Genomic DNA, 22,955 nt, shown 5'->3' on the forward strand with positions numbered 1-22,955 from the left:
CCAATTCTTTCAATTCAGTTATTTCTTCAAATTTACATTTTGCTCTATCCAAAATGCTCTTTGCTTTTCAACTCCCTAATTCATCTTCTTCCTTCTTCAGTTTTTCTACTACCTCTATATCATTACATTTTGCTACTCAGTTAACATCTATCATTCCATATATCTTACCCTCTCTTATTTTACATTCTTTCCTAAAAAAGGTGAAACTTCCTCCTTATTTCCCCTTATAATATTTCTGCCTATACAACATTGTCTTATTTTTTCTGTATTTTCTCATTCTTTCTCTTTTCAGTTTCTCTTACTCTAGCACTTCATTCTTCCAGTCCTTTTTCAAGCATGTTACATATCCTACTAACCATATAATCTTTTACCCTATGAATCTTCATTTTATTTTTCATTTTTCTTGTGTAGCACATCCTACATCCGGTAAATAGAATACATCCATCCTTTTCTTCCTGAAGCATTCAACAATTGTTAGACCTTTCATGTCTTGTATTATTTACATTGTCTCAAAATACCTAAATCATCCCTTTCCCTTTTTGCATTTCTTTTTCTTCCTGTTCTTAATATTCTCTTTCTCCTTCTCACCTTCCTTCCAGTCAAATTAACTTTTGTTTATGAGTCACCATCTTCCTCTTCTTCACTTACCAACCCATCCTACTTATTTTCTGTTTGCATCTGAACCTCTTTTTCCATTTTTCCTTCCCCTGGATTTTTTTGTCACCTTGATTCATATTTATGTCACATTCTGACCCATGTACATGAGACATTTCACTTTTATTCCTGAATTGTGTTTTCTATATATTGCCTCAAACCCTCTCAATTTCTTTTTCATGCACCATTCCCTGGACATTTAAACCAAAAATGGCCATATTCCCCACATTGCCACATCATCTCTTTGTAGAGTGCCAAAACAAATGGTTTCATCCCCACAATGGAAACAGGCCTTTAGTTAGCCCCAATACCAAACAGTTACTCTTTTCCTATTCATTATTATATAATTGAAACATTCTGTAATTTTCCATCATGTATATCCAGTGTGACCCACATGTTCCATCCCACTGTCCATATATTTCTGGTATGTTGTGTTTTATTATGTCATGCGCCTTACCACATTTTATCTGAAAAATACATTTTAAGTTAAAATTCCTCCATTTCTGTTGTTTTTAATTGCAGAGCCAGTTTCCTTTTTAATTGTAAGCCATCACACTGAAAAGTAAAGTTTTTCCAAAGTGATATGTTATTTCATATGAAAGCACTATGAAAGTTTTTCCAAAGTGATTTGTTATTTCTTTTTTTCTATTTCACCCTAAAATTTTCTGCACCTGAAAAAAGTTTCAGAAGTTGTGTCAAAGCTCTTATGTCTTTTAAAGTAAATTCTAATGACAGTTATTGTTCGTAATGTCATACATGTCAGTAACACTACTGGATGACTTCTTATTCTTACCACCATTATTTTTTCCGAAGCTGCTTCTGTCTTGCCATCTAACACTTCTTCTTACATTGTACACTGCTTCTTGTTCCTTGACTTATAGCACTTGCTTATGTTTTTATTCTTTGCTTCGTTTCTGTTACTCACAGTACCTAGATGCAGAGAAGTATTCTTAAAATTGGTTAGTCCTTCAGCCAAACATGCCTCTGTGCTTTCAGTATCTGTAATCTGCTTCTGTTAACACATTACCAGCTTTATTACCTGACTGCTGCTGTAATACTCAATCCATCACAGCACACCACCTTGCCTCCTCTCCTTCATCTGGTTCTCCTTCCTTCATTAAATTTTGCAACACTTCTGTAGCAAGATCACCACATTCAAACTCTGTAAATAGGATATTTATTATTTTATTTATTTATTATTTGTTAACCGGGAAAGTCCGACTTGGAACAAAACCAATTTTCAGTGGAGGCCTGGAGAGAAACGCTCCAGATGCATGTCTTTGTAACGTGGAAGGAAACTGGAACACCCGGAGGAAACACACATGAAAGCAGGGAGGACATGCAGATTCCACATAGAAGGCACCCCAGCCGAGAATTGAACCAGAGAACCTCTTGCTGTGAGGTAACAGTGATACCGCTGCACCACTGTGCTGTCCATCTCAGTCTCTCTGATTTTCTCCTCAAAAGTTCTCTATGAACAATAATGACTCCATCCTCTGTCTTGGAATTCTCCAAGCACTAATGACAGAACTTTCGCACCAACCATAAATGAGTAGGGGAAGTTCCCCAGTAGTGTAAATACCACCTCGGGTCTCCCCTTAAAAGGAGCCACTAGTGTAGTGGAACTAGCCTAATCAGCAAACAATAAATAAATGAATGAATGCTGCCATTTAAACAGATCACAGGAATGCTGGGCCATGAAACAAAGTAGAATGTACTGGTACAGAGCATGACTAAATATTTCCTCTTTGAATGACAGTATAAATTCACCTCAAGGCAATCCAAAAAAAAAAACAAACAAACATGTATCTCTGTAATGTTGCAGTTAGACAAAGAGCTGTTTATAGAATATTACATTGCTTTGTACACTGTGTGGTCATATGTGTACACAACTCCACCCTTATATCCGGCAACAACTACATTAAAACATGCAACAAAAATTTACAACATCTCTCTTGTAATGAGTTGTAGCTGGTGCTGGAGCACATTTGCTCTAAGAGTGATACATTGACCACAGAGAAAAGTCTGATAGCATCTTGAAATATTGGTCATAAAGGGCATTATTCTTGGACAGACAGTCCTTAATAAAGTGCAACCTCTCTCTCACACACGCACACGCACACGCACACACACACACACACACACACACACACACACACACACACACACACACACACACACACACACACATGCAGTTATGGGTGCCCTTTTACTCCTCCGCAATGCTTTTTTTACTTTTCTTACTTCTCCCTTCATGTAGATAAATGAGATACCTCATATCCAGTGTATGCAGACTGCAGTGCTGCACATTTATCTGATCTCAGCTAACAATTCACAACTGACAGAATGCCTTAAGTTTCCTTGATCTATGCTTAAGAATGTGCTGTCATGCATATGGTTATGTTTTAAACGCATACACATTTCGCTTTCCTGTCACAGAAAGGATCTCTGTCCTTAGGTTCATAGGTAGGTACTAGACTATCGGCCCAAGGGCCTATGTAAGCCAAGCCAACAAGGTTCCCTGGCTTACACCACCCTAGAAAGTTATAGGTTCATAGGTAGGTACTAGGCTGTCAGCTCAAGGGCCTATGTAAGCCTAGCCAACAAGGTCTGTTGTGCCTCATACACAATTGTATTAGGAAAAGATTAAAGAAGGCCAGTATATGTAGAGTCATTAAACAAAGATCCTATCTGCTTGAGCTAGTGGTAGTTCATACAGATGTAAAATATCCCAGAGTACCTAGAGAAAACAGTAGGGAAAGTTCCCTGATGCCCTGACCACATTTCCCCTAGTAGTACAAATATCACCATGAATTTCACCTCTAAACAGCCCACTAGTCAACCCAGGTCAACAAAAGGATAAATAAATAAATAAATGATATAAAATGAAATAATGCCACCTATTAAGAAGTGTGAAATTTAGAGAAACAATATCTGTATGAAAATAAAAACTTTGCAGGATATGGTAATAGATATAGCAATACTTTACTTTTAAGCTTCATTCAGGTGCATTCACGGCCATTTAAAAACGAATGCTTCAAAGATTAAAAAAAAACAAAACAAAAACATTGAAGCATTCAGTTTTGTATTGCCGTAACTATTCCAGGAACTCAAGAATATCAGAGTTGTCCTTCTGTAGTGCACTACAAAAGGTAATGATGGTTGCACAATACTATCTCAGAATCAAGACTTAAACATCATTCATCCTGCATATCGTATGTGGTAGAGAGGATGTCTTTGAAACAGGCTATCCATAATCAAGAATATTTTTATATTGGCCTGGTATTCATTCTTTCCATCTGCATTAGGTATTCAGATAATACACACGAATGGCTGTACCTTAGTAAGTATTTGCCAGCATATCTTGCTCTGTGTATCTGTACAAGTTAAAGGCAAAGGACCTTGCCATTTCTGTGTGTCAGAAATCGTGGAACCGTCAGCCTATGTTTCCTGGCTAGCATATACATTTTGCATAGGTTATTAAGTACTGTCTGACTATATGTTTTGTATACTTTTAAGTTGTTTTATGTGTTTCCTCTACAATTACTTGTTCATAGGTTCATAGGTAGGTACTAGGCTATCTGGCCAAGGGCATTTATAAGCCTAGCCAGAATGTGTTGGCTTTCACCTCCCTTTTAAATTAGTTTCCTGGGCCTCTGTCTAGCAGGGCCTCTGAAGTGATCCCAGGGGTAAATTTATGATTTCCCATCCACTTGTCAAAATTCCTGTTGAAGAGAATCAGCGAGGGGCACTGCCTAACATAAACTGGGATTGTATTCCAGAGCGAGGGAAGTCTCTGGGACAGGAATCTATCCCTCCAGCATGTCCTGTTTATTGTTGTGCTGAGGTTTAATTCACTGGAGCGTGTGGCTCTAAGAGATTTGGTTTTCTTGAGCTGGAGCATGTCCATTAATTCCGGGTTGGACATGGCCTTATACGTCGGGCAGAGATCACCTCTGAGCAGGCGGTAAGCAACCGAGTAGAGCTGGAGTTTCTTTAGTCGAGCTGCATAGGACATCTCTTTGAGGCCCATGATCCTCTTGGTGAGGTACTTCTGTGGTCTTTCCAGCTGTTGCAGGTGTTGAGTAAGGTACACATCAAATGGGGCATTGTACTCTATTATGGGCCTAATGAGTGATGAGTAGAGGGGCACAATGACCTCTCTTGATCTAGAGGTGAACCCTTTAGTGATTAGGTGGGCTACATAGAAGGAATTTCTAACCACTTTGGCAATGTGATTATCAAAGGAGAGGTTGATATCTACCTGGGTCCCCAGGTCCCTAATTACATTTTTCATACTTAGTGGATTACCACCTATGTGGTAATTCGTGGGCACTTTGTTTTTCCCAAAGGGGATGACTATGCATTTTTTGGCATTCAGCTTGAGGCCATGGCTCTGACACCAGGTATCTGTCTCTGTAAGACCCTTCTGGAGGATGTCTATGTCAGCCGGAGAGTCGATTATGGCCCCCAGTTTGCAGTCATCTGAGAACTTGGTCAGCCAAAGTCCTCTCGTGCTTGCCTGTACCTCAAAGAAGTATATACCGAATAGGAGGGGTCCCAGGACCGAGCCCTGTGGGACGCCACTTGTAACTGGTTTAGAGTCGGGCATAGCACCCTCAACTCTGACCATGTGTGTTCTATGCGTGAGCCAGTTGGCCACCCATCTCGTGACATAGGGGTTAATGTTCAAGCTGGTGAGCTTGTCTATGATGCCAGATTGGGGAATGATGTTGAAGGCCTTAGCGAGGTCCAGGTAGGCTGTGTGGACTACCTTTCCTTCATCTGTGGCCTTGGTAACTGTTTCAAAGAAGTCAACTAGGTTTAGGAGGCAGGATCTGCCTTTAACAAAGCCAAATTGGGTAGGGTCCAGTGTCTGGAGGTTCCCAATGTCTCTGTTTATGAGTTCCATGATGATTCGCTCCATAGCTTTGCAGACCAGACTAGTCAGGCTTATAGGGCTATAGTTCCCAGGTTCTGTTGTGGCAACACCTTTGTGGAGTGGGATGACTGCTGCTGTATACCATTCTTTGGGTACATAGCCTGTGGTAAGGCTGAGTCTGAACAGTGAATTTAGGTGAGGGTTTAGTTCCTTTTGGAGCTCGTGTAAGATGCAGCCTGGGACTCCATCCGGTCCCATTGATGCTGTGTTTATAGCTTTGGAGAGGGCTGTTTTTACCTGCGTGTCCATGATGTCTGGGGCTCTGCATTCTTCTGGGATGGACACGGGCCCTTTTGGGGGTGGGGGGGGTGAAGTTTGCACTGAACTTGTCAGCCAAGATGTTGGCAATGTCAGTTGGTTCAGTGTATTTTTTGCCATTTTGCACTAGCTCAGAGCATATCTGAGAGTTGCCACCTAGATTTTTGACATAGCTAAAGAAGGCTTTGTGGTTATCTTTAGAGTCCTTGGCAATTTTTCTTTCGAAACTGGCCTTGGATGATTTTATGAGGGATCATAGATTCTTGCTAATATTGATCAGTGATGCCTTTCCTTTTTGGGATTTTTCTCTATCATGTAGTAGTTTCCTCCTTCTGTTGTATAGCTTATTTATGGCCAGGGACCACCAGACTGGTTTCCTCTTTTTGCAGGAGTGAGTCTTGGTTTTACTTGGGATGGCTGAATCCATGCATCCCTGTAGATGCTCATAGAATGCACTTGTAAAGGATTCAGTGGTTTGGGTAGCATTATCCTTTAGCAAGGGGGCTTTGAAACTTTCCACCTCAGTCTTGAGAAGTGTGAAGTTTGCATTTGAAAAATTTTTCACAGTGGTTTCCTTGACTGGGGGTGGGGTCAGGATGTGGATGTCCAGTGTGATTAGTTTATGATCTGATCTTACCAGTGAGGGGTTTATCTCTGGTGTGGAGCACTGATCCCCCATGTTGGTGATGATCAGGTCCAGTATGTTGTCACCTCTTGTGGGCATGGTGAGCACCTGTTCCAGGGCGTTTGAGTTTATAAACTCTAGGAAGCGTTGGGCAAAGGAGTTTGTACTTGAGTAATTCTCCCAGTCAATGTTTGGGTAGTTGAAATCTCCCAATATCATGGTGTTTGGTAGGACCTTTATATTTTCCAATGTTCTCAGGAATGCTGAGTGGGGGTCCTGAGATAAGCTAGGTGATCTGTAGCAGGCTATGATCTGAAAAGCAGCTTTGCCCACTGTTAGTTGTACATGGATGGTCTCCGAGGCCTCGTGCTGTGCTACTAACCTGGAGGTGTGGGTATCCTTTATGAAAATGGATACACCCCCTCCTTTTGTATTTCGGTCTGGGTTCTGGGGCTGAAAGTTATGGTATGAGTTGTAGCCTGGTAGTGCTGGGGTGCTCTCTGGAGCTTTGAACCAGGTTTCTGTTACTGCACAGATATCGAATTGCTCCATGCTAAGGAGTGCCTCGAGTGTGTGCATTTTGAGGTTTAGACTTCTGGCATTGAGTAGCATTACCCTCAGTTTCTGGTTTCTTGTGTTGTTTATGGAGGCGGGTTTATCTTTTGAGCCTTGCCTAAAAAAGGCACTATGGGGGTGGCAAGAGCCTTGGCCAGTATTCGAAAGCCTAATGGCGACAGGTGTAAGCCATCTCTCGCGAAGCAGCGTGGCTTGTCGAGCATGTTGTCCCAGGCTGACTGACACTGGATCCCCTTTGAATGACACCAATAGCTTAGCCAATTGTTAAAACTGATCATTTTTTCCTCGTACTGTGGCATCATTCTTGGTGAGGGCAAGAAGCTGCTCAGAGTCAGGGTCATACCGGCCTGGGCTACATGATCAGAGAGCTTCTCTATGTCTCTTTTCATGTAGACCAGGGAGGTACGTCTCAGGTCATTCACACCAACATGTACAATGACAGAGTCATATTTGTACTTGTTTTGGAGTGACCTGAGTGCTTGTGTTATGTGGCGGATCCTGGCACCCGACAGGCAGCTCACAGTAACCTTCTTCTTGTTCAGTCTAGTGAATGGGACGTCAGTGTGCCTGACAATAGAGTCACCTATTACTAGTGTATTGGGTGTGTTGTTGTGCCTTAAGGGCTGTGGTTGCATGGCACACTGACTTTGTGAAGTATGTGATACTTGGTTGATGTTTGAGGGTGGATGTTGCTTGGATGTCTGCTTTCGAGGTCTCTGCTGCTTAGGCAGACTTTTATTTAATGCCTCTGAGTATGTTTTTGAGTATTTATGTGTGTTGTTTGCTGGTGCATGTATGTCTGTTTTATGTGAGACTGGAAGTGTGGTGCAAGTGTTTCCCTTCTCCTCCTGACTGGCTATTCCAGCCTTGGGTTGAGAGAGCTTGGCCTCCAGTTTGGCTGTATAGTTGCATCTCTCACATACATTTGTGTTTGTTGGAGGGAGGAGAGGGTTGTCCATGTATATGAGGCAATTGTAACATTACCTCAAGATTCCTAGATTCACCAGGTGGACTGGAGAGTATACCTGAAACTGCCCTTTGGATATGCCTGTATGGATAACTGAACTGTTTTACTGACTGCCCAGTAGGGCCAAAATAGGAAGCCTTGAACTATTGTATAGTAAAGGGGGAGGTGTGTTGGCATTTATTAGTACTTACTGAGAGCTTGGAGCAAGTGTTGGGCTGTAAAAGGAAAGTTAGAGTGCTTAATTTGAGAGTTTGACTAGTTTTAAGGGAAAAATTGAAGAGCAGACTTTGTGGAGCCTGGAATAGTTTAACCATAGCTAACCGGTGCTATGCGGTGTGCAAAATCGTGCAAATGCGGGTTTTAACTCAGGGAGATGAAAGAGATAGGAATTAGCCCAAAACGGCCAATAAACTACAAGTTGCTGGGCTGTGACCACTCCTGCAGGGACAGATAGGCTGCTCAAAGCTCCCCACTTTCACTGGTGAACAGAGAAACTTCCTCCTATCCAAGTATGGGTAACACAGGAACTTATACCACAGTTCTGAATTCAGCAGAACCTGAAAACTGGACTAGACTAGCTTAGAAAAGGCAGGAAACAAGAATATTTTTTTGTTTTTTTTCTTTTTAGACAGAGATACACTGAAATTTCACAAAAACACTTTAAATGCTTATATCAGGCTAGCGCACTTTAGTGTGTAGCCTACAACAGTTAAACAGCACACAAAAAAATGACTTTAAGCGACTTATAAAAGTGCTAACAGCAAAAAAAAACAGTTTTAGTATGCAGCAAATAGTTTTTTAAAGCACAGAATTGCTAGAAATCACTTTTCGGCGAGACTAGCAGTCGCAGGGGAAAATGCAGAGAAAAAAATACTTATATCAGTTGAAAGTCACTCTTTTGTCACTCTGCTGCTTGTAGTACTCTGCAGGACACCATGAGGAGCTTGGCTGAATAGTATACAAGCAAAAAAACGTGCAAATGTGGGTTTTAAGGCAGGGAGATGAAAGAGATAGGAATTAGCCCAAAACGGTCTATAAACTACAAGTTGCTGGGCTGTGACCACTCCTCCAGGAACAGATAGGCTGCTCAAAGCTGCCCACTCTCACTGGTGAACAGAGAAACTTCCTCCTATCCAAGTAAGGATATGGGCAACACAGGAACTTATACCACAGTCCTGAATTCAGCAGAACCCGAAAACTGGACTAGACTAGCTTAGAAAAGGTGGGAAATAAGAATATTCTTTGTTTTTTTTTTCTTTTTAGACAGAGATACACTGAAATTTCACAATAACACTTCAAATGCTTATATCAGGCTAGCACACTTTAGTGTGTAGCCTACAACAGTTAAACAGCACAAAAAATGACTTTAAACGACTTATAAAAGTGCTAAATATGTGTCATTTAGAGCAGCTGAACGAAGCACATCAGATGTACAAGGACTGATGTACAAATGGGCTGCAGGAACACTTGTGTGAGTGAGTCATGTGCCCAGTACTTCTTTTGCTTCTAATGATAATTGGCATTTGTAGAAAGTGCTGCTATGCCTTTCACAGCCATATATCCCATAAGCAAGGCACTGTGCATCTCCCTTAGATCAAAAATGGTGACCAAAGTGAGCAAAACAGAAGATGTTATGGTGTGTAGTGTTGAACAGCTTTACCGAATGATATTATCCTACAGGAATAAGCCCATTATAATAATCAAAGGATTTAGGTATTTTCATGAAAATATCCACAATGGATGGTCTTGCTGGTATGTATGGGAAAAAGAACAACCTTCTGTTAGGAAAAGTCACAGTCTGTCAAGGCATAATGATGGCAGTGTGTACTGTTTATGTTGTATAGTTATTAAACTGTGCATATTTTATAGTTCCAATGTCTTTTTTATTCTATATTTAACTGAATGTGTCAGGACAAGAGGAAGGCTTTAGAAGTCAAAATGTTTAGCTCCATGGATTTCATCTGTATGGAGGATTTACCAGCACTTTCAAAAATCTTCTGTTTTATACCGCAGACAGCTTGATGTGAGAAAACTGTAAGAAAAAATTGCCATAACATTAATTGTTCTAACAGAGACTATTTCAGTAGCCTAAGCTATATGGGTCCTACCCTACTGTAACTGACCAGCTAAGGATGCCTTCCATGTGCTGTGTCTATCAGGAACTTGACCAGAGCTCCATAAAAGGACAGTTGGGACACAAAAAGCTTCAGAGCATTTTTTTCCCAGAAAGGAGTAAAGAGACATGAAGAATAATGCTAGGAAACAAACCAAACATTAACTGTGGTGGACGAATCCACAACCTTGAAACACCAAAACATATAAGCAAGAAAAGAGGTTTGGAGAAAGGGGAGGCTACTGCAACAGTGACCAATTAGAGCATATAATGTTATGTTAAGTTTTACTTACACAACTGTACTGTGGTCAGATACAGTACACATTTGCAGTAAACCATGCTACATGGATAGTTTACCATAGCTTCAGGGAGAAAAAGGAAAAAAAAGAAGGACACTAATAAATTAAGACTCCAGGACCCCATGATCAATGTTCTAAGGAAAGCCTATTCTGGACCTGGAAAATTAATCCACTTTGTATTGCTTTGCAAAAATGTGCATAGAGGGCCCTGTTGCTGCATCTGGACTACTTTGAGTCCACATCTTTCTAGAAAGCCCCCAAAGAAGCCAAGCCTTTGTGGAATGTACAGTGACCCTGTCCAGAAGTGGTTTATTATGGTGAGTATAATAAAAGGCAATAGCTTGGGCTGTTTTGAAACTGGTTGATCTTTTCTTTTACCTTCATAGGAGTCAAACAGCTCATCCACGTTGCTGAAGGCTTTAGTTTTGTCCAGGTAGATCTGAGTTGTCTGTGGACATCTAAAGTGTGAAAAATCCTTTTTCCCTTGTTCTTAGGTATATGAAAGAACACTGTGAAATGTATAGTCTGACTTAAAGTAAATTGTGAAACAGTTTTAAGGCAGAAAAGATAGAATTTGTTTTCAGACTCTTTCCCTGTAGAAAATAAGATAGAACCTTATAAGAGTTTGTAACTCAAATATTCTTATAGCAGATGTCAGAGCAATGAGCAAAACAACCTTCCACATTAAAATCTCAATTTAGATTCATGAGCTGGTTCAAATGGTGACAAAGTAGGTTTCCCAAGCAAAAAGTCAGATCCAAAGTAGGAGCCAACTCTTTCCTAGGTGGACGAGTATGTAACACCCCTTTCAAAAAGTGTTTAATCTGAGCATTATTAGAATGGGGAGGGGCAGACAAGCAGAAATGGCCTACAAGTATACCCTGATAGAGGAATATGAAAGGATATTGGATAGTAAAACTTTTTCTAAGAGAAAGTTCATGTATACAAAACCATAAACTTGTTCATTAGAAATGTGACAGCAGTACCAAAGCATTCAGTTTCCTAGATAAAAGCTATAAGGGTAACAGAAAAAAACAACACTAGTTTCAGTTATAAAATAAAGGAAAGTAGAAGGCCTACCCCAGTGGGGACTTACCTGTCCAGTTCTTGAAGACTGCCACTTAACCAGCAGTTATAGCTGGCCCATTGAATGAGCACATTGTTCTGCTGCAAAATAACTGAAGCTTTTTGTGCTCCAACTGGTCTTTTGTGGAGCTCCTCCTGACAGTTGTAGTGCATGGAAGGTACCTTTAGCTTTGAAAATCTGGTTGGTTTTGGCAGGGTTATGACCCATATATTTTAGGCTACTGCAACAGTGATTTATGTTTGAATATCAGTGTCTATGTTTGCAGACAACTGAAGGTAGCATCTCCTTCTAACACTCTATCTCCTTTGTTGTTTAAAACTGCCTTCTCTGAATGAATGATTATGCACTAGCAGTTGGTAACACATATACACAGCCTTTCCTGGAGGATGGACCCATGATTGTTCCATTTTTGAGCAGATAATCTGGTGCTGGGTCCAGAGCCGGATCATGGTCAAATAGGGCCCTAGGTCGGGCAATGGATTGGGGCCCAGCCCCCCCTCCGCAGCCATTCTATTTTCCCATTATTTTGCTACTTCTCTCCAGTTACCATAAGTACTGTTCAAACCTCTCAGCGTACATACTGTTTTTTATTTACTTCTACAATGTATTTGGACTTAATTTAAAATTTTATTTCAAATTTTATAGCAAAAACAATGATAGACATTTGCTAAACAAAGCAACATAGCAGTCTCACAATGAAAATAGGCTTAGCATTAAAATGTCTCTGCCCTTGAAACTCACATTTATTGAAAAGGCATTAAAATCAATATTCAAAGAAAATGCATCTGGCCAGTGGTGGAAAAAGTTTACTTCTGGGCTGGTTTTAAATGATAGGCTTCTTGCTCACATTTTTTGAACCATGCAAACATGCATGAGTTATTTAATTCATCTTCCTGATTGTATTAAATTATATTTCTTGTATGATACAGCACCACTTGTTAGAGCGTATTTTAAATTTGGAGTTTTGAACATTTTTCCATTAAGCAATGAAACAAAATGTAAGAACCAATAATAATGACAAAACTGCCCACTTCAGAACATTTCAACCATAAAAGGCCACTCAAACTTTTGTCTTTGCAATGCACTAATATTAGTCAATATGCACAGTCTCTGCTAAAGTAAAATTCATATGAATAATTCTACATTAAAGTGATTGGTAATTAATGAAGAGGTTGCTGCTAGCAAACAACTTTATATTTCAGTGTTTCATCTACAAATTCAGTGCTTGTTGCTATTGAAGAATAAAGTGCCGGTGTTACATTAAAAAAAGGTAAGCTGGTAATATTGCAATAGAGAATGGATGGCAAACTGATAACAGGTTCATAGTTATTAGGCTTCTCACCCAAAGGAGGATATACTCAGGACTGCAGCACCCCACCCCCTTAAAGTACAGCATAGTATCACAATCCATCTACATGCTGTGGGAGTAGAACCACAGCCTTCTGCATCAAAAGCAAATATGCTACGTATTGTGTTACTAACAATACTTTTCAATTCAACAGTAAACAAAACAGTTACACATTGTAAATAGACTTAGCGTGTGCAGCAATAAACTTCTCTTGAAACTCACAATGCCTTGAAAATGCACTTGAAACTAAATTCCTTGAAAAATACATGTGAAACAGTTCCTTGAAAATACATCTGAAACTTAGTCCTTGAAATGCACCTGAAAACTTAAATTCTTTAGCAGCTTGGTAGTTTGGATAGAGTACCAGGACCCTTGTTTCTTGTAATTAACGTACAGTGTTTGAGCCTGAGTAAATTACTAACTACCTGCTACCTCTAACTAGGGCATTTCACACACACACACACACACACACACACACACACACACACACACACACACACACACACACACACACACACACACATGTTGAAGTGGGAAATTACTGTCTTGGACAATGTCTTCTATTCAAATTCTGTGTGTGTGGAATGGAAGATGTAAACAAACAACAGGCATGTGTGACGATACATGCACAGATGGAACAGTTGTTGTGACTGGACATAGAGGGTGTTCTTAAAGAAGAATGCTCTTAAAAACACATATGTAATTTTTTTTTCATTGAAGTTAATGTGACAATCCCTGGCCAGTGGCCCCCTACAGTGAGTGGGTCTTAGGCGACTGCAGTGGTTGCCTAGTGCTTGATCCAGTTCTAACTGGGTCCATATGCTGGAGCTGTACATCAAAATGCAGCATACAGGCTTACAGTTTGAGAATAAATATATTTTGGCTAGCATATCTGTCGACAGATAAGATGCCAGACACTTTTGGGGTCTTACAGGAACACAACTATTAAGACGCATCCTATTTGAATGGTTTCACCACAGTTATGTAGGGAGGAATGCACAGTAATGTTATACATTGATTTTGCTGACACACTGAATGCTCACACTTTTTATGCCAACATTCTGATTTATAACAGAGCTGCTGCCTTCCTTCCACGAACACAGTATGATATGCATGGGTGGCTGTGATGGCATAATGCCACGCACAGATCAAAGAACATACGTCTGCATGACTTGTTTACTATGATATGTTACAAGCAGAAAACTGTCAATTTATGCAGAGAGTTTATCTTCATTCTAAGCCCAATAAACATTGATGGTGTTACATTATGATGTCCTTTGTTGAATAATGTCTGAAAAGGAAAACTGGTGTACTGGAGCATAACAGGACCTCTGCACACCATATGCATATGTAGCTGTATTTAGTGGTCAGCAATGCTTGCAATGTAAATGAAAACTGACTGAATCATTTAGTGTAAAGGTGGCTTTAACAGGATTATGTCTGTTGTCTGCTTGTACTATTTGCCAGTGTTCTTTATCTGAACTTATAAACTGTATTTATGGTCACCCTAGAAATAATGACTGTTTGCATACATGTACAAGGCAGTGATATGAATTCCTGTTCAACCACTGGTTCCTTTTATGTAGATATTCAATACTGATTCATCATGTTTCCATTTTGGAATTTTGTTTTTGTACTGGTTCCATAGACAGGCATGCTCTGCACTGTCCTTTAAACTTTGGCTGGCTCAATTCCTTGCGAGGGGATTTCTAGATTTGTTGGTGGTTCACAGAGTGTTTGTAGACATATGCACATGTGAGTCACTGGGTATTGTTTTACACCCCTCATTTAATAAACCTTGATGTTATCTTTTTTTATAAACACCTTTATTGTATTATCACTAACCTTGATGTTAGTGTTCCATGACATTGCATGCATTGCTGACCAATCTACTTACAAAATTTTTCATTCAACGGATGTGCTGTCATCATTTCATTTGTATCTTTATGATTTTTTTCATTCCATTTGCCTCCTTGTTTACTTGAGTAGATGCAACTCACTGTGCTGAATGATTCATGCTGTTCAGGTTAGCAGGATATATGTAAAAAGTATTAATTAATTCATTCATTCACTAGTATCTTAATTGTATTACTTGTATTATATCCTGCCTTCTGAATACAAATTGATGTAGTGGCTTTTCCTTTACAACCTGTTATATCTGTATGCAATCATCTGTTGTTTTCCATAAGCCACATAATGTGTTTTGTGTACTGTTATACCTCATCATTTATGGTACTTCTGTATACCACCATGCCTTTTTTCCAGTCAAAGTTTCATGGGAACATATTCCAGATCAGATGAGGTAGTAAAAATAATCAAGTTAAAAGATAACATAAAACTCATTTTTCAGTGTCATGTTTTTCTACATAGGCTATTAAAATAACAGCTTGAAGGAATGTTCTTTTTCAATTTTGCTTAACTGAATAGTTGATTTACTCTTATTACAATAACTGAATCGTAGTCATTTTCATTTGTGAATCATGATATACAAAGTTGGTTGTGTGGTTTTGTTTATTTCTTTCTGGTATATGTGATATGTGGCTTGAATTGTTTATTATAACTATGAGAATGGTTGAAACACCACAAATCTAAAGAATTAAGGCACAGAATGTTGGTTTTAAACTTTTTCTTACAGACTGATACAGAAATAGGTTATATTAGTCATCTAACTGCACTCTTCTAGATTCTTTAATTGAATCCTTTTATTGACTACTCAGTACATTGCTTTATTCTACTTTACCTGGTTAATATTTTGGTCATACAGTCACATCCTGTAATGCTGAGGGGTGAATCATTGTACCAACAAAAAACTCACACATTGTGACAACATCATCAGGTTACAAAAATCTATACTACATTACTTGTTTCCCATGTTAAATTAATAAAAAATACTGCCTCTTCTTTCATATACAAAATATGCCTATGGCAGAAATTTACTCATTCTGTATTCATAGATGTATTGCATGCAGCATGCTCTGAATCTTTACAGCCATTTGTTTATGGATATATTTTTAATCTTACTGACAAACCCAGATATAATTAAAATGATGTACATACTAAATTCTCAGCGTGGGGGAATTGCAGGATCTGAAAATTCATCTACAATAACAGTAAGTTTTCTAACACCATGTGTTTGTCTTATGATGTAGAAAACTGTAAAATCAATAACAATTGCTCTGTTTGTCAAGCACTGCTTTGCTACTAACTCTGCATACTGATTTGTGCTGGTATGTTGTTTCTAACAGGCAGGCTAATGACGAATACCAGGTACTGGCTAACTCTTGGCGTTATTCATCCGCTTTCTCTAACAAACTCTTCTTCACTGCTGTGGACTATGACGAGGGGGCAGACGTATTTCAGCAGGTAATGTTGGGTGATGCTGAGCCTATTAACTTTCCTCCAACAGATTTATGTTACTTTAGCATTGTGTCACACTAGCATAATTACAAACAATCCATGGGTACCGGAAAAGTGACATATATCTAGAGAAATATATCTAGTTGGAACTGCATTTTTTTATCCCAACAGATTTTTAAAAAAGCTGAACTACAGTCACTTAACAAGAAAATAATTTATATGATGACTTTGCTATTAGAATGTTTCAGCTGGTATCAATGAGGAATTTTTATACTCTTTTGAAAGTTAATATTTTCAATACAGATTTTATTAAAAGTACTAGATTTGGTTTTATTGTCCTACATAGTTAGGTTTGAGATATATTCTTCCTGTCTTTCACTTGCCACCTCTGCATTTCATAGTTCATTAGTGTGTGAATTGTATAGAGCCCAAAAATTTAAGTTGAAGCAAAATATATGCTACCATAGCTATTACATCACCAGCAAAAAAGGCTTGTCTTGCAAGTAAATGATTATGGGATATATATGCATACATACAGTGTATATATAGGATCTATATTAGGACATCGACTTTTTAAAACGTCGAATGTTCTAATATCGACCCCTATTCAGCAAATACTGACATCGAACATGCAGAACAGTGAATTTTTTCCAAGGGAAAAAATTTGCTGTTCTGACACACATACACACAACACAAACACACCAAACAAACAGCAATCCACACACATACACCTAAAATACTACATCTAACCCTACACTAAACTGTACACACACCACTAGCTAAATCCACTTACCTTAACCAGAACCCTAACCCTAAGGTCCATCACTATCACACACTCACCTCACCTGCGCCATAACCCTTACTCACCTACCCCGCCCTAACCCTCACGTCCACACAATCACACACTTACCTGACCCATGCCCTAACCCTAACTCACCTACCCCATGCACTAACCCTCACATCCACACAATCGCACACTTACCTGATCCCGACCCATAACTTTCCACCACAGTGCTGAACATAGCGAAGCCACAGGAACGGCCAACCAAATTCCTTCCCTAGGAAGAAATTCGGTGTTCTGCAGCTTCGCTATTTTCAGCGTTTGCTGACTAGGGGTCAATATTAAAACATTCAAAGTTGTGAAACTTCGATGTTCTAATATAGACGTGTATATATATATATATATATATATATATATATATTTATATTTGAATGGTATTGATGATCCTAAAAAATATTTTACACATTTCAAAAACCATACTAAAACAAAGTTATGAATATAGATGCTTTCTAAAGAACAGTGGCAGAATTATTGCTGGCTACGTGGACATACTATTAAAAGAAGGATTGGAAGATATTGCAAAATTTTTGTGGAAAGGGGACTGACTGTTCACAGGTAATCTTCACGCATATTTGGAGAACTACATAAATCCATCATTGTTAACTGTTAATTTCCTGCTTAGGGATGAAGTTCCCAGGAACTTTATGCTATAGCATGTGGAATGAGAGGTAGAAAGAGAATGTTGATTATGGGAACACGTTTATACCTTTCACCGATGAGGGAGTACGATCAAATTAAACATTTCTTTCATTATATAAAAAAAGGAAGACCTGAAGAACAGGTGTCAGACTGACTGGGATACAAAGATGAGAAACTGAAAATAATGTTTGTTTTGAAATGTTTGAGTTCCATTTTTCATTTTAACTGTATTTCACAGCTTGGATTATTTAAAGTTACATGGTCACAGAGATGCTTGGTCAGGAAGACAAGGGGTATCCTTACTTGTTTGCCATAAGAGGAAGATGGCAAGCTGGATTATGTTTGAAAAAGGCATGTTTTGATAAGAGATCCATGAAAGCACAGAAGAAAGATCTGTGTTATGTACTTTCTTGTAATTTTTTACAACCAAGATGAACTGTTCGTCCATTCTTTCAAATTTTTTCAACATGCCGCAATGTGTCACACTTGCAGCGCCATAGCTACATAATTCTACGAGGCTTAATTCCCTCAGCCCTCATTTTCATACTGTGTGACCTTGAGCAAATTACTTAACTAGACTCTGCTAATGGGCAAATTGGAAATTTAGGTTAGGTTCCTCAATGCTACCCTGGACTGCAAGTCTAGTAACTAACTATGAACTATTAACTATGATCCTATTGATATAGGGCTGGGTTCAGGAAATCAGTTTTGATTTTTAGCAACAAGGAGCCTTTGCTAAGTGCAAGACAGAAATCAGTATATGCATATTTGCTAAGCAAAAGTGTTTCTAATCTCAACACAGATAGCTTGTTCTTAGAGTACAGTATACCAGCATTCTATGAAACAGGAATTGGAATGTAAATTGCTGAGGTTCAAGTGCGGCACATTGTGGTATGTTAAAAAAATGTATGCACAGTTTGCCTTGGTTGTAAAAAAATACAAGAAAGTACATGATGGACTTCATGCAATGTCCCAAGCAACTTTCAGTACTGTAAAACCCTGCAACTTGTCCTACCATGCCTGATAGCAATGCAATGTCAGATTGCTGAAGAGTTCAATTCTTGTTATGCACAGTCCTGTATTATACCACTGTGAGGCTTATTCCAAGATAACTTACCTAGTCAGCATTCCTTGATAGGGACACTAGTACTAGATGGTGCTGCTGTACGGCAGCTCTCGTTTCATTGCTTGTGTTCCTTGAGCAGCCTTCATTGTAGATTCTGCATGTCCTCAGTGTGAATATATGTTTCCAGTGTGTGGTCTTCAGTGTGAACATATGTTTTCAGAGTGTGCTCTACTTTCATTCTACATCCCGTAAACATGACATTATCTGGATCGTTGGTCCTCCTTTCTGCCTTTTAGGTGTGTGTTATTGTGAGTACATTTGTAAGTCTGTCTCCTGAGATGGTCTGGTGACCAGTCCAAGACTAATATTATATGCCTTTACTTCACTGCTTGTACAGAAAGGCTGCAGCTTCCCTGTGACCTAGAACAGGAGAAAGATGATATCAGAGTATGAAAGAATGCATGATCTCCAATGAAGCACTTCTATGACAGTTTATTATATGGTCACAAGTCATTATGGTGCTATATGTGCAGCAGTGGGAGGTTGGCTTAAGAGTTAAATTATTTACCTTACAAACACTAGGTGCAGGGTATGATTCTCACATGGGGTAATTGACTAGGCCTAAAATGTTCCACAAGGGCAGGTAGCATAGTACTAATCTATGAACCTATGTCTTTTTAGACCAGTTTATTACATACCTCAAATGCTTATTACATACCTCTTCTTTCATCTCCTTCCAAATACCGTTGTTTTAATCAGTAGAAGAATTCAGTAGTCAACATGATACAGTTACACAGTATTGAAAAAGTGACTTCTGTTTCATGTGGGTAATTGTCACAGTGTTAAGGTGAGTGAGATCTGTTCCAGGGAGGCAAGGTCAGAGGTATAGTATTGCCTCATTTTTTTTTTATAGTTTTAAAATTTAGGAAAATGATTCCAAGCCATACCCAGGTCTGAAGTATAAGCTTTTTAATCTTACCTTAAAAAACATATTTTCCTTTGCTGCAAGGGTCAGCTGCTACAAGTCAAAATAATGTATGCTAAAATATAACAGTTGGCTTTTTTAATCCTTGATATATTTTATCGCTAATGCTTTCAGTGCAATGTGTGTCCTTTACATCCTTTATATCCTGCCTAGTTACAAAAAAAAAGAAAAACAAAATTCCTCTTCTATCTCAAATGATACACTGTAAATAAAATAAACCTCTCATTTACTTAAGTTGTACAAAAATAAAAAATAGCCTACTACACAAAACTATTAGAAATCATAACTGATGGGGTATGGCCAAGATGGCTGACTGAGAGCAGCAACTGGTGAAAGCTCTTTGACTGAAAACTTCTCTGCCAGAAAATGTAATCAAAAAATAAAATTTGAAGATACTTCCTATTCATTAATAATCAGAGAAAAAGATTTATAGCTTCAGTTTTTTCAAATGTAATAGTTTTTTCTGTCAGAATTTCAACTGTTTGGTTAAGAAAGAAGAGACTTCAGCATGAGTCACCTGAAGAAATGGTGCTCAGGATTCCAGTGTTAAAAAAAGACATTCAGTCAATATTATCAAGTATATAGGATATATTACTTATCAAAGAGAAGAGCAGAAAGAGGATGGAACACTTTGAAGTTGTTATGAAACAACAAGGGGGCACAAATCTACAGTATGAAAGAGACTTTGAATAATCATGAAAGCAGAATAACTCAAGGTGAGTCTCAGGCTGAATTTTTGCAAAAACAAAATAACTGTCTCATAGAAAAACTCAATTTGGAAAATAAACTGAGATGAAATTACATTAGAAATGAATGTATGGTATACCTGAAAAGTATGAGGGAGCCAATATAATAAACGTTACTACCTGGCAACATACATCAAATCTACCTGAAACTTTATATTTTGGAATTGAAAGAGCACATAGATCCCTGAGAGCACCTTCTAAGAAGGAAAACTCACCACTATGTTCAATTATAGTTAAGTTCATGTGTAGCTTAGAAAAAGATCAAATATTAAAAGCAGCATGGTCCAGCCCATCTATTAAAACAGGTGAACATTTAATCAGATTTGACAATGACTATTGCAGCAAAGTAATGAGAAAAGGAAAAGCTTGTTTACCACTAATCAAGGAACTTAAAAAGAACAATATTAAAGCCACTCCAGTGTTTCCTGCAACGATAAAATTATTCCTTTCTGAAGAAACCAAAATATTTTTATTTATTGTTATTATTATTATATTATTTTATGTTGGATGGCGCAGTGGTGCAGCAGTACCTTTGCTTTGTCGCCTCGCACCAAGAACTTCTCTGGTTTGATTCTCAGCTGTAGTGGCTTCTGTTTGGAGTCTGCAATGTCCTCCCTGTGTTCATGTAGGTTTCCTCCAGGTGCTCTGATTTCCTCCCACATTACAAAGGCATGCATCTGGAGCATTTCTCCTTGGGCCAACACTGAAAATTGGCTTCATTCCAAGTCGGACTTTCCCAGTTAACAAATGTTAAATAAATAAATAAATATGTAACATGCTAGAGAAGCATCCACTTTTGTTAACAGCAATAAAATCCTTAACACTGAAGAAAGGAGTGAAATTTATCTCTGAAGAGACAGAGAGAGCTAAATTCTTGGAAAACTACTTCTAAAACTAAAAAGCCTAAAAACAAATGATTCTTATTCAGTGATTGCTGGACTATTATTTTTCTGAAACAATAGATTTGCCTTTTAAGTAAAGGGTTTGTTCTAGAATTTAAGCCTCCAAACATATGTAAGTATGTATTTAGATTTTAAGCTAAAGATTTGTTTCATGATGAGGAATATAAAGGGTTAGTTTTATTGTTTTACTATCTTTACAGTGAAAGACTTAATATATTTCATTTAATGATGACTCACCTCAGTAGCGGCTCTTTGTCCATGAGCTTGAGTCGTCACCAGGGGCAAGTACAGGCGCACATACTCACAGTTTAAGGGAGTGCTTCTCTTCTTGCCTGCCAAAATCCATCAGCAGGCATGTTACACAGACAAAGATGGAGGCAGCAGGCATTGAGGGCACAGGTTGGAGGCCATAGGTTATGGTGAGTGCTTATCAGCTATACAACAGCTTTTTAGTCGTCCGTTACAGTGGCGGTATTACTGTTTACCTTCTTATGTATTTTTAATATACTGAAAAAAAAAAAGAAAACAAATGAGCAGAACACTTTGCAAGTCATGCAGGGTGCATGGAGGGTTATTTAGTTATACATACAGTGCATATAAAAATTGTACACAACCCTGTTAAATTGACAGGTTTTTGTGATATAAAAAATGAAACCACAATAAATCATTTCAAAACTTTTCCCACCTTTAATGTGCCCTATAACTTGTACAATTCAATTGAAAAACAAACAAATATGTTAGGGGAAAAATGTAAAAAATAAAAAATGTACGGTAAGCTGGTTGCATAAGTGTGCACACCCTTAAACTAATACTTTGTTGAAGCACCTTTTGATTTAATTACAACATTCAGTCTTCTTGGGTACACACTTGCCATCAATTAAAAAGACTTTGATTAACCCCAAATAAAGTTCAGCTGTCCTAGTAGGATTTTTTTGAGATTTACTCAGTTACCTGCTACAGCAAAAGCCATGGTTTGTAGAGAGCTTACAAAGCATCAAAGGGATCTCATTGTTGAAGGGTATCAGTCATAAGGGTACAAAAAAATGTCCATAGCATTGAATATATCATGGAACACAGTGAAGGCAGTCATCAGAAAGTGGAGAAAATATGGGACAGCAGTGACGTTGCAAAGACCTAGAGTCCCTCCAAAATTGATGAAAAGACAAGACAAAAACTGGTCAGGGAGGTTACCATGAGACTTACAGCAACACTGAAGGAGCTGCAGGAATTTCTGGCAGGTACTGGTTGTGTACTACATGTGATAACAATCTCTCGTATTCTCCATATGTCTGGACAATGAGGTAGGGCTGCAAGACGGAAGCCTTTTGTTACACAGAAAACCATCTAGGCCTGGCTACAATTTGCAAAACAATACATCAAGTCTCCCAAAAGCATGTGGGAAAAATGTGGTATGGTGTGATGAGACCAAGGTTGAACTTTTTGGCCACAATTCCAAAAGGTATGTTTGGTGCAAAAACAACAGTTTGCAGCACCAAAAGAACACCACCCCCACTGTGAAGCATGGTGGTGGCAGCATCATGCTTTGGGGT

General features: G+C 38.6%; 1 protein-coding gene across 1 annotated transcript in view; it reads left to right on the forward strand.

Moving 5' to 3' along the window:
- Positions 1-22,955, forward strand: part of TUSC3 (tumor suppressor candidate 3) — a 1,506,863-nt gene that overhangs the window by 1,111,232 nt on the left and 372,676 nt on the right. Inside the window, exon 3 of the mRNA XM_044063505.1 lies at positions 16,115-16,232. Within this exon, the coding sequence (XP_043919440.1) occupies positions 16,115-16,232 (118 nt within the window). The remainder of the gene's footprint in view (positions 1-16,114; positions 16,233-22,955) is intronic.

Source organism: Protopterus annectens, chromosome 2.part1, assembly GCF_019279795.1.
Source record: "Protopterus annectens isolate FY-2018-M chromosome 2.part1, PAN1.0, whole genome shotgun sequence".
NCBI lineage: Eukaryota > Metazoa > Chordata > Ceratodontiformes > Protopteridae > Protopterus > Protopterus annectens.